At 36.2% G+C, this 13,390-nt stretch overlaps 1 protein-coding gene across 4 annotated transcripts in view; it reads right to left on the bottom strand.

Moving 5' to 3' along the window:
* MTRF1 (mitochondrial translation release factor 1) overlaps positions 1-13,053 on the bottom strand; it is a 29,660-nt gene extending 16,607 nt beyond the window's left edge. For 3 of the 4 annotated variants that reach the window (XM_081279763.1, XM_081279766.1, XM_081279765.1), the window contains exons 1-4: positions 12,434-12,961; positions 10,634-10,725; positions 8,960-9,041; positions 8,656-8,763 (exon numbers count right to left, since the gene is read on the bottom strand). In XM_081279763.1, the coding sequence (XP_081135889.1) occupies positions 8,656-8,763; positions 8,960-9,041; positions 10,634-10,725; positions 12,434-12,845 (694 nt within the window). In that variant the 5' untranslated portion in view covers positions 12,846-12,961. Of the gene's footprint in view, positions 1-8,655; positions 8,764-8,959; positions 9,042-10,633; positions 10,726-12,433 lie in introns of all 4 variants that reach the window. The other variant, XM_081279764.1, reaches the window with a different exon arrangement.
* Between the last annotated feature and the right edge of the window lie 337 nt (positions 13,054-13,390).

Here is a 13,390-nt window from a genome sequence, read left to right as displayed (position 1 = left end):
TTCCAAGATGCTGGGATTATGAGTAAGCCACCACACCCACTTGATCAAGGCTCAACTTATTTTCATCTAAAATGTTTTTTTTAATCTTTTTTTTATGATAAAATAATATTCAGATACAGAAAATCACAAGAATCAATATATGGCTTAATGACAACCACTTGGATCAAGAAGAACTTTGCTGGTCTCCCCATGCTATAGTTTAGATCTGGAATATCCCCTAAAGGCTCATATGTTCAAGGCTTGGTCCCCAACACAGCAATATTTAGAGTGGGGTTTTGGGGAAGTGATTGGATCATAAGGGCTCTAACCTCATCAATGGACTAATCTATTGACAGGTTCACAATTAAATGGACTATCAGGAGGTGGAGGAAACTAGGAAGTAGGGCCTAACTGGATGAAGCTGGTCACTATGGGCAGGCCCTGGAAAGGCATATCTTCTCCCAGGCCCCTTCCTGGCTCTGTCTGTTTCCTGGCCACTATGAAGTAAGCAGCTCTGTTCCACCACTTGATCCCTGCCATGATGTTCTGCCTCGCAAAGCCTCAAGCAAAACAGCCAAGTGACCATGGACTGAAACCTCTGAAACAGAGCCAAAATACATCTTTCCTCCTTGTTTTTCTCAGGTATTTTGTCAGTGACAAAACGCTAACATACTGGATAAGCACTCCTAAAACTCAACTTCCCCTGTGAAAAATCATCATCCTATCTTAAAATTGAGCCTGGTATGATGGTACATACCTGTAATCCCAACAACTTGGGAGGCTGAGGCAGGAGGATTGCAAGTTCCAAAGCAGCCTTAGCAAGGCCCTAAGCAACTCAGTGAGACCCTGCCTTAAAATAAACAAACAAACAAATAAATAAACAAGAAAGGTAGGTTAGGGATATGGCTCAATGATTAAATACCCCTGGGTTCAATTCTTGGTACTAAAAAAAACCCAAAAAATTAATTTAAAAAAAATTGCAGGTCCTTATAGCTCAGTGGTAAAGCTGGTACTTAGCATGCACAAGGATCTGGGTTCAATCCCAGCACCAAAAGTTTCTTATTCCACACATTTATGATTCATTTTTTTCATCTTCTCTCAATTGACTGTTGAAAAATATTTTAGGCAGTTTTTCATTTCTATGATAAAACAAATACCTTAGGAAAATTAATTTTAAAGGATAGATTTATTTTTTAATTTATGGTTTTAGTCCAAGGTTGGCTGCTGGCTCCATTGCTTTAGGCCTTATATAAGGTAGAAAATCAAGGTGGCAGGAGTGTATGGTGGAACAAAGTAGCTCACTTCAAATCAGACAGGAGGAGGAGAAAGTCTGGGGACAAGATACTCCCTTCAAAGAGATACCTTCAGTAACCAACTTTTTAGGAGGCTGCATGCACCCCCTCAGATTTCCACCACTTCCCAATAGTGCCACCAACTGGGCACTAAGCCTGTAACACTTCAGCCTTTTTTGGACATTCCAGATTCAAACTATGACAAGAAACTTGGGCTGCTGACCCGTAGAAATTCCAACAGCCTGGTTTTGCAGACTGCATGCACTTGGTACATTTAACTATTCTGCTGCCCTCTGTATTGGCTGTAATTTGGCAGCTGGGTCCAGAGACTAAACCAGACATCAGCTGGAGCCCCTTGTCAAGATTACAGAAGACATATAATGTTCTTTTTATGGTCTTCACAGCTTTTGATATGATGCTTAATGCATCATGGTGTTATAAAATAGTCTATCATTTCTTTCTTACTTTTTAGTTAAAAAGAACATCTATAAAGAGAGAACTATTTTCTTTTGTCCAATGTTTGATTACTCGGGGATACAACTGCATTGGACAATCAGGATAAAATGCTTGATTCTGTCCCTTTACTAGTTTTACCAATATACCAATGTTTTTCTGCAATACGATGAATTGGGACTTTCTATCCTCTCAAGATGACCAATTATTTTTTTTAACTATCATAATGAACTCAAGAGTACAAACTCATCTAGCATATTTCCATCAATTCCAATTATTATTTTTGAAGCTTAACTTGTCTCATCTTTGGCCAATGGAAGCCTCTTTAGGTTTACTTCTGTGTTCTTTTGACATGACCCTTGCTGAAGTGTAACAGGATACTCCAGGATTATCTTGAACAAACCTTACCTCAAGAAAATCACTTTCATATTAGGGGGTTTTATGGAGATACCTTGTAATAGTATTAGTATAAATGCTGTTTTGGGGTTCTGGATTTGCTATTAAGTTGTTCTGTGTGTTTTCTTAACTAAAGTTTTTTTAAAAAATATTTAGTTGTAGATGGGCACAATACCTTTATTTTATTTATTTATGTGGTACTGAGGACCAAATCCAGTATCCCATGCATGTAGGACAAATGCTCTACCACTGAGCCACAAACCCAGCCCTGTTCTGTGTGTTTTTATGTACAGTTTCAGAAAGACTGAAAACTATGTTGCTGTGGCTGCAGCCATCTTCCTAATACGCTTCTGATGAAGACACAGTACTATGAAATCCAACCCACCAGTTTTCCAGAGTCAAACATACATAGACAAAAATAGGTATAGTTTTAGATTACCCTTACAAATGCCTTAAGAAGTTATCAAAGAGTGATATACTATCTATCAAAAAGTTCAATATAGCTGGTCTTCCTCCAGCACTGGATCAAATTACTGCTAATCTTGAATACCACATAAAGAAGCTGACATGTGGGGTGGGGATATAGCTCAGCTGGTAGAGTGCTTGCCTTGCATGCACAAGGCTCTGGGTTCAATCCCCAGCACTACAAAAAACAAAAAACAAACAAAAAAAGCTGACATGTGCTTAAGAGAACAGACTGTAGGAAAAATTTGATTGTTTAATAGTCATGTTCAGTGTGTTAAGATAGTTATAGTACAAAAACACCCAGGAATTAAAACAGAGTAGAGCCACAACAAATTTATTTTTGTATATGAGTGAAACTGGGATTGAACCCAGGGCCTTGCTCATGGCTAGGCAAGTGCTCTACCACTGAACTTCAACCCCAGTCCTCCTCATGCTGTACTTTTAAAATTATTCTTCCCATCCCTTTACTTTATGTTGAGTGCAAATATTTGAATTTACACAAGCTGAAAAGGAGAAGGCTACAACTTCCCTGTACAAACTAACAGAGCCAGTGTTAGGCTGCCCAAGTTCAAATTTGAGGGTCCTTTTCTTCCTAGCTGTGTGCCCACATGCAAGCTACTTAATTTGTCCAGGTACTGTTTTCCTTATTTGTAAATAAAATATATATCTAAGCTAGAGCGGAGCTATTCATGCTGAAGATTATGTAAGCAGTATCTCAAAGACAATGTAAGCATACAACATCATTAAATTTGACCTACTTTTTAAGGTCTTTTGTTGGGGAAGTGGATAAAAGGCAAACATACATAGAACATTTAGTACAATGTTGACATTTAGCTGTGGACAAGTATCAGTAGTAACTGGAACCACATCACAAGCTCTCCTAGACTAGTTTGGCATCTTGTGGAAGAGAAAGGCTATTAAGATCTCTGCAAACTAAATTGCTATGGAGAGTTGGAGAATTGACACACTCTTAGGGGAGGGCAGTGAAGGTATACTGCAGGACTTGCCATATGAAAGCTAATACTTTTGGTGGGTTTATATATATATACACACACACACATACATATTATGTATATATGTGTATATATATATATGTGTGTGTGTGTGTGTGTATTTTTAAGTTTTTGATGGACCTTTATGTTATTCATTTATTTATATGTTGTGCTAAGAATCGAACCCAGTGCCTCACACATGCTAGGCAACTGTTCCACCACCCCAGCTCCTGGTGATTTTTATTGACAGGTAGGGATAAAAAGGCATTTACCAGATCAATAGATGCTTATGAGGTACCAGGGATGTGTGAATTTGCTCAAACAATGAAACCACATTAGGTATAGCAGCTGCAATTAGAGCCATGACCTAGTTAAGCTTTGATGATCTACTGTTATTCCCTAAGACCCATCTGTCTTCTATGCAGGTCAAACAAGAGATGAATAGTTCATGATAGTGGTATTAATCTCTATGATCCCTCCAAGACTGTGGTATTGTTTTTGATTTACTATTTTTCTAGGTAGCAGCAATTCTAATGGCTTCCATTAGGTCTTTCTTACTATAATAGCATTTGTTACACCAGTTAGGGAACCAATGTGGGGATTTTGCCTGCTCTTGCGTAGTTCATTCCAATTATGAATTCTAAAACTTGGAAATAACCGGATGATGAGTTTGGGGACCAACTGGGCCCACTGTGAGATGGACTTAAAGTAAAATTCGTTTGACTGATCACCTGACCTCCATAAGCACCTGCTTTGCCTGGTGGACCACAGAGATATTTTGGATTCCCCTGGACTAGTTCAGTTCAGAGCCAGTGTCCAATAGTCCTGGAAAGATTTGATTATTTTCTTTTTCCAATGCACAGTAACTCTGTTAAAATGATCAAGGTCTCTTTGGGGAAGCTGGAAGAAAGATTAATAGTATAAGTTTTGGTAGTGTACCAGTGGACATTATTTAAGGAACCCATCCTCCTCTTCATTCAAGGAGTTTTGGGTCTAAGAACTGGTGCAAGTCTGGGAATTGATTGACGGGCTGTGAATCTCCACATTTATGTTTTGGTTTGACTTTTGTTCACATAACCTAGAACTTTTGTCTTACACAGATCACACAGAGGGGCTGGTGTTGTAGCTCGTGGTAGAGCGATTACCTAGCAAGTGTAAGGCACTGGGTTCGATCCTCAGCACCAAATAAAAATAAATAAATAAAGGGTATTGTACCCATCTACAACTAAAAAAAACATTAAAAAAAAGAATTTATACACTTCCTATTATTTTACTTCCAGGAATACTATGATCAATGTCATAAGTCTGTGAAAATTAGACTATTCTGACTGCTGCTTTGAATCTATTATCCAATAACTACACCCACCTTGCCTTTAGGTTAGTAACATCACTTGATCCCTGTTGCCCTGGGATCCAATTACTGCCACTGCATATAGGTTCCCAATTCAAGGACCCAGGTTCCCACTATAAGGTCTAGCCTATGGAGAGTAATCTAGGCTCTTTGCTAGGGCTACCTTCACAATTTCATTTCTTACAGTAATGGTAAAAGGTATGTCTCCTGGAGATGTAAAATTAATCATAACACTACTTCAAGTGGCCTCTTCCTGAATTCAACTAATGAGTAAAGAATAACAAAATAAAATTATAAACATTAATCTGTTGGGGGTGGAGAAGATAATATATTTCATGGAACCCCTTTAACTTGAAAAACATTTCAATTCATTAGACATCAGGCTTATAGAATAACAGAATCAGACATATACTACATACCAAGAGTTATTTCCCTTCACTACTTGAATTAATCATTTAGTTTTGACTACTGATACAACGGCTAAGTATTATTTGTATCTGTACCCAAAGTAAAATAATTATGACTCTAAGAGTTAATATATAAATTTTAAAATAAAATTTTTCTTTTCAACTTTAGAACTTCTGAGGATGCCTGAAAATTCTCATTTCATTTAAACATTAAAAAAGAAATAATAATAATATATATGATTTAACATACATGTTTTATAAAGATATCTTTTCTCTATTCCCTATCCACATCTTTTTTCTTCTCCTACCGATTTATAATATCAATTTTAGAATTATTTTACAATTTCAATGAATTGAAGTTTATTCTCAGTCTTTATTTTAAAGATATGCAAGTGAAATATTTTTTTTTTAAAGAGAGAGAATTTTTAACATATTTTTAGTTTCAGCAGACACAACATCTTTCTTTGTATGTGGTGCTGAGGATCGAACCCAGGCTGCACACATACCAGGCGAGCGCGCTACCGCTTGAGCCACATCCCCAGCCCTCAAGTGAAATATTTAGGGCAGTATTTTTTAAAAAGAGCTTTCTGGTTTTTAAAGTATCTTTTTTTACTTTGCCAATGAATCAGTGTTTCCCAACCAACGTTTACGCTGTTCTACATACATGGAACAGAATCTTTCTTTCTGTCATTAGATTTCTCCCTCTTTCATTCTTGAAAGTTCCGTTCAAAACACACATCTCAGAGGTCACTGATGACACTTCCCATTATTTCCTCTTTAGAATCTGCTGCTGCATCTGATTATCTCTTTCAAACTTTCTGCTCTTGCCTCCAGAATGCTATACTGTCTTCATCCTTTTCCTGTGTATCTGACCTCTCTGTTTCTTTTACCTACTATTCTCTTCTTCAATGTGGTTATTCCCCAAAGCTTGGTGCCCTGAATGTTTCCTCTCTATAGATTTTCCTTCACTTATTCTCTCAAAATCAGACATAATCTCTGTGCTAATAACTATCAAATATGTCTCCTGAATTTTGTTCTCACAGTATCTCTGGTTACACAATTTAGCATTTACTGGATATTTCTAAATGGATGCTTAATTCAAAACTTAATTAAAAAAACACTCATGGGGCTGGGGATTGTAGCTCAGTGGTAGAAAACTTGCCTAGCATCTGTAAACCCTGGGTTCAATCCCCAGAACCAAAACAACAACCACAAGAAGAAAAACCACTCAACATTATTCTTCCCAAATGGGTTTTTGTTATTTAACTTCAACTCCACTCAGTAGAATGAACAAATATCACAATCTCCCCAGCTAAAAAGATTAGAATCCCTGAAGCTCATCGCCTCTGTCAGAGGAGAATAATGGGATGTAGTGCGACTCTAGATCAAACAGACCTGAATTTAATCCCAGGATTACTTGTTGTGTGATCCTGGATTATTTAATTACTCTCCAAGCCCAGATCTTCATCTGTAAAATGAGATTAATAATATCTATCCCACGGGTTGTGAGGATCAGAATGGTGAGATGTACACATAGGAGATGCTGGAGAAGAAATAGCCCTTCTTGTATCCAGTTAGTTACCAAATTCGCCTAAGTACCCCTACTCTTAATTCTAACTCTTAGTTATGTCTGGATTACCTTGAAGACTGCCTTAAATGTAGCCTCTTTAATGTATCCTTCGTACTCTTGTCAAAGAATCTTCTCAAATTTCATCAAGTCATATTCACATTTATTTATTTATTGGTACTGGGGATTAAACTCGGGGCCTCATGCATGTTAGCCAAGCGCTCTTCACTGAGCCACCTCCCCAACCCCTCTAGCTCTTTTTATTTTTATTTTGAGACATGGTTTGCTAAGTTACCAGACTGGCCTAAAACTTGTGATTCTCCTGCCTCAGGCTCCCAAGTAGCTGGGATTATAGGTGTGTGCCACCACAGCTGCTTTATACTGATTCTTACAGTTTAGTGTTCAGTATACAGTTCCCTATTCTCTATCAATCAAGGCTTATTCAGCTTTCAAGGCTGTCCAAAACCCACCTACTCAAATCTATTTCAGCTATTACATCTCATTAAATATGCTGTCAGTAAACTCTTCATTGTCCTACCCACAAACCAAAGTCTTCGCTACCACCATGCTGTTGCTTCCGGAGGGTCCTTCTTTCTGCTATTGATATTCCCCTTTCCTTTCATATTTAAAATCTATACCAAGTATAACTTACTTATGTGTAATATGTTGGTTTTCATTTCCCTCTACTTTTTAAATTAATCCTCTTTCCCTATTTTGAGTTTGCAGTTTAGTACCGATAATCCTACTGTGGTATGTAACTAAGAATACAAAATATTCAGATGGACTAAACGAGAAAAAAAAATGAATTAGTATTAAATGCCCTAAATTAACTAACTTGAGTTTTAAAAATGTAAGGTCACCAGGTAAGGTGGCGCATGCCTGTAATCCCAGTGGCTCAGGTTCAAAGCTAGCTTCAGCAAAAGTGAGGCGCTGAGCAACTCGGTGAGACCCTGTGTCTAAATACAAAATAAGGCTGGAGATGTGGCTCAGTGGTCGAGTGTCCCTAAGTTCAATCCCCGGTATCCCCCACCGCCCAAAAAAGGTAAAAGTGTAAGGTCTTACACTGTTTGTTATTGTTCATATTGTATAAATTTTTGTTAGCCCAATTCAGTGGAAGTTTCTTAAAAATAAAAACAAATGACTTTTTTTGCACTCCCATAAAAATTTAACACAATTAGACACTTAGTCTAATTGATAATATTTTCTGATAATGTTACATAATTGATAAAGCTCTTTTAGAGTAAAAACTTTAGTATTAATTTTTATTTTGACCAAGTTTATTAGTACATGCCTGTCATCCTTGGTATTCAGGAAGCTGAGGCAATAGGATCTCAAATTCACGGCTACCCTAGGCAACTTAGGTAGACCCTGTCTCTAAATAAATAAATAGGAATGGGAATGAAGCTCAGTGGTAGAGCATGAAATATAAACATATATATATATATATATATATATATATACTTTGAATAATAGAAAGTAATTATTTTAAGGCAAGGTAGATATATCTATTCTGCCCAGGAAAATTTTCTTTAATATTCCACCTTAGGATGATGCTTCATCCTTCCTGTTCTTTTCTCCCGGCTTAGAACTATACTACAGTAAAATTCTAAAAAACTGTTGTAAGTCTGTGTCATAGTGTTTAACAGATAACAGATCAAATGATTTTTAAAATGTGGCAGCATGTTTCTAATCAATATCAGATGTAATATAATTTTCAGCATCTTCTATGGACAAAATCCTCAAATATGCCTACCATAATCTGCTGGTGTATAATTCACAAGTTCAAATTTCCAGTGTTTATAGTGCGAATAATTCTGGTACATGTCAAATATTTCTCGGGTAAATTGCTGACAGATATCACCTACAAGAAAACATAAAAAACAGTTAGTACAAAGCTTTTAAAGAGAGCTATCCTTAGAAATGAGTTCCTTAGGAAATGAGAAGTAACTACTTCCAAAGATGAACTCATTTAGTGGACTTTAATGTTGTAGTGATGTCAAATCAAGGTAAACTTCAAGAGTTTTTTAGGTCATTTACAATAACATGATTTTACTGACCTCCAGTAGTTCTTCCAGATGTCACCTCTAAAATAACATCATTTTGGTCGTATTTCTCTTTTGGCACTAGACTCTGAAAAAGCTGGAAAAGATTTTCCTTAGCATATTATTATTACTTGAACTTAGATAAAAGCCCTTAAATCATTAAAAAAATCAGTAATTAAAAAAATTATATAGTATCCCCAAGAGGTTAGTCCTAAAATGCTATAATAAGTAGATCAAATTAGACTAAAACAGATGATCAGTTCATGTTAACAATGAAGTTACTTGTCCAGATATTCTGCACTGCTATCAGATTAATTTTCTAAAATGCAGAAGTTTAGATCAAAGCCCAGAATGTTCCATTCAATTTTCTTCAGATTTTGCCTCTCATAATTAGTTCTGAACAGTAGCTTCTTTCATCTAATGAATGAAGTAAGGCTTTCAAAGTTTTCATTTGGGATAAATACATAACATACAATTGCATATTCTCCCCTCCCATAAGTGTCAGTGGATATTCCATGCCATGTCTTGCCTTCTCAGTGGGGACACTCTTTAAACACTAGCTTGAGGGCTCCTGAAATAAAACTCAAAGAGTTTCTATGCCATGACAAGGAAAAAAAAGAAAAAGTGGATTCCTAAAAAAGAAAGCAACCAACTTTCCTTTTAGGATAAAAGGGACAAAATTTCCTTAATATTCAAAGTCTTCCAAGTCAAATTAAAAGTACCTACATGTCATGACTTCTACCGCCAGTTTCTGAAATACTCTATCTCTGCTAGAAATGAGGTAGTACATGAGAAAGAATATTAAACTAAGTGTCAGATACTTTAGTTTGCCTTTGATTAACTGGTTAAAGCAGTGATAAAAAAACTGATAGGGCTGAGGTTGTAGCTCAGTGGTAAAGCACTTGCCTAACATGTGTGAGGCACTGGGTTTGATTCTCAGTGCCACATATAAATAAAAAATAAAGGTCCATCAATGACTAGGGAAAAAAAAAAAGAATAACTGATACTTCTATTTCATCCCTCCAACCCCTGAAAGAGCCATCCTCCTGGATTCCCAGAGCAAGAAAGCTGAAGGTAAGATGATGGTAAATATGGTAGAGGGAAATGTATTCTTCACTGTCTTTGGAGATAAGCCATCCACTGAGTTAGAAGAAAAAGAAACCACCTTGAAAGAAAAATTTCCTCTATGTTTCTAGGAGATACCAGCTGATACTGATGTATAGTATCATGAACCTTGAGAGATCCCAGTATCTTATTAAACCTAACTAAAGACGTGTATTAACCAACTGTCTCTAATGCCCCTGGATTCCTTCCATTCTATCCAGAGTGCAAATTTCCACTATGACTCACATCATCTCCTCTCAACATTTTAAAAACTCCTGATTGTTCCCCATGGCAGACTAAATTTCTTTACTAGCACGTCTTCTCTTGCCTGGCAAGTTAACAGATTCAGATTTTACTTTTCATTTATTTATTTTTTTTGTTCTGGGCACCTCTGTTTTACTGTTCAACATTCCAATGTCTTCAATCTCATTGTATAACAAATCCCAGCACTAAACCTAGCATAATTATTTATCATAAGATAATAAACCAGTGTTTGGGAAGTACTTTAGGCACCAACTCAGTCTAGCAGGAGGAGTATTTCTTAATGTTAACATTATTGAGATTAGTCTACTTCCTAAAACATACCTCACTGTACAGCATGTTGATTTTTTGATCAATGATTTGCCTTTCTTCCAATGCAAGTTCTTGTAACTGCTTCTCATCTTGTTTATTTAGACCTAAAAACAAGCAACAGGAATTATGGTAAAGTTTTTAAACAGTTACAGAAAAAGTCTTAAATAGCCACCTCATCTTTTGTCTATGTTTTACTTCAGTTAGGAAGGCAAAGCAATTAAAATACTTGGAGAATGTCAATTAATGAGTTTTGCTAAGCATCTTGACCATCCCCCTCTGTAGATTGTGATTTGAATATCTGTAAGTAAGCACAAAAAACAGTGATTAACTATGGGCTGGAGCTGGAGCTCAGTGGGTAGAGAACTCACCTAGCATGTATGGGTTTAATCCTTAGTACCACATAAAAATAATAAATAAATAAAATAAAGGTATTATGTCCATCTACAACTAAAAACATTTTTTTTTAAAAGAAAATAGTGATTAACTAAAGAGGTCCTAAAAGGAACTGGCTAACTAAATATAAACCCAAATAAGGTTAAGTTTTGGAGCAAACTGGGGTGATCATTTCCCTTTGAAGGTGGTAGCCATAACTCAGTACTCTTGTGATGTGTTTCTAGCAGTGGCTAGAACTCATTTGTTTAAAAGAAGTCATATATAAGAAGTCTTGAAATCTCTTGACACATTCATATCTAGCACATTTTTTAAAAACACTATGGGGGTCAAATAAAATATAGCCTTGTAATCTGTGCTACATGGAAACAACGGTCCTTTTCATATACCTCAAAAGCAGAAAGTTCAATTATGCAACTCTAGCAAAACAAGATAACAATGACAGAATGGCTAAGTATGGTGAATCCCATAAACTTTGACTCCACTGCTCTAGATGTTGAGCATGTATCAGTTGTGAGAGTTGCAAACAAAAGTAGAAATTTCTGATTCTCAATAATTATTAGGAAGAAAATAGAAATGAAGAAATAATTGTAAAAGAAAGAAGGCTCTATAAAATTCTTCTCCAGTCACAAAAGTCTTTAATCTAATGGGGATTCTGTGCCTCATTCACGTTTTCAGTATTTAACACTTACTATGTGCTAGACATACTTCTAGTTGTTGAAGACTCAAGGAATAAAATATGGGTCCAAGCCTCAAGTGGGTCAGTCTGGGAAAGATGGACACATGCACACAATCATGGTACATGATAAGCAGAATGCCATTGTGTCACAGGACACAAATGAAGGGGGATAATCCAAATTTCAGTATTTCAGGAGAGCTTCCTGGTTAAGGTATTTTCTGAGCTTGTAAATCATCTGCTGCAGAATTGTAATGTCACTACTGGTATCACTTTGCACACATACACCACAAACCAGGCTGACATAACCTTACAGTCCTGGTTCAAAGGTATCAGGAAAATTTTCTTTTCTAATCATATAATTTTTTTGTGGTCTCTTATTATTTGCTATAAATCTGTAAAATCCAGTCCAGTTCAATTTTATTAAATCAGTAAGTATTTGGGAGCCTATTATATCCTATGATTGGCATAAAAGATAAAAAAAAAAAAAATAAGACTCAAGCCCTGTCCTTGAGGAACAGACAATGAAGTCAGGGGTGGAGACTTCTTAGCAAGTACCTTAAGGAGACTAATCTCTTAGTAGTTATCTTTAGAAACTGAAATATGTCAAATACTCTAAGTACAGAGTTCTTTTCTTGCCAGGTGTTGAGCTTACTGCTTGTAGGGTTTTAAAAAAAGATACAGTTCATTAAAGCTTTAACGTAAAAAGCCAATCCTGTACTTACACACACATCTCTTTTACTTACTTTCACACATTGATTCTAATTCTTTAATTGTTTGTTCAGCCTCCTGAATTTCTTGGCAAATGGCTGCAAGTGGTGCCAACTCAGCATGCCTTTGGTTCAAGGACTTTTGGTCCCTTTCATTCAAAGATTTATCCTGCAAACACTGACCAAGTGCTTGATACTCCTTATTTAAGTCTTCCACATATTTCTGTAGTGCTTTATGCTTCCAGAGCATCCTGGTATCCTGATGACAATAACTCCTGGACCAATTCTTACTTAACAGACGATGGAGAATGTGATTCCTATTTTGTCTAAATGGCTTTGTAGACAGATGTATTTGTCTAAACTGATGAGAATGCAGGTGTATGTGATGCTGGGGATAAGCATTAAGAGATGAATGTCTAAAAAGCCAAACACACAGGTGACGATTCATTTCAGCACCTGAAATACAATAAACACACTTGAAAAGAAAAATAAACTCTTAAGATATATGGTACAATAGAGCTGGAACTTCAAATAAATCATGCTTTGCTCACTTTATCAGCCAGCTCAAAACACAGCCCCAAAGTTCCAACAAATCATAAGAATTCTTCAAACTTCTGAACAACAACATATTAAAATAAATGAAAACAGCATCCTTTTTCTTCCACCCCACCCAACACATATAATTAACAAAGGCAAATGAGTGAGAAATATACAAATATACAAACAGAATGGGCTAAATTAGCTATTTACTAGACAATATCCAGGGTCAAGAATTGTCTGTCAATAAACATTTGGAAGCTACAAAACAACTGTGCAAACTTTAGGTGGTTCATGGTTGTTGCCTTTTAAAGTTTAAAGGAAATACTATTGTCTAATTATTTTCATTCTAGGCATCGAAATGTCCTATGAATTCAGGTAACTTTATTGTGATTATTCACTAACTGGATAGAGGTAGAGCTGTTATTTGAATGCAAGTTGCCTACTCCAAGATTA

This window comes from Spermophilus citellus (assembly GCF_964194105.1).
Source record: "Spermophilus citellus genome assembly, chromosome: 1".
NCBI lineage: Eukaryota > Metazoa > Chordata > Mammalia > Rodentia > Sciuridae > Spermophilus > Spermophilus citellus.
Note: the sequence above shows the minus strand (reverse complement) of the source record. Positions and strands in the feature narration are given on the sequence as shown.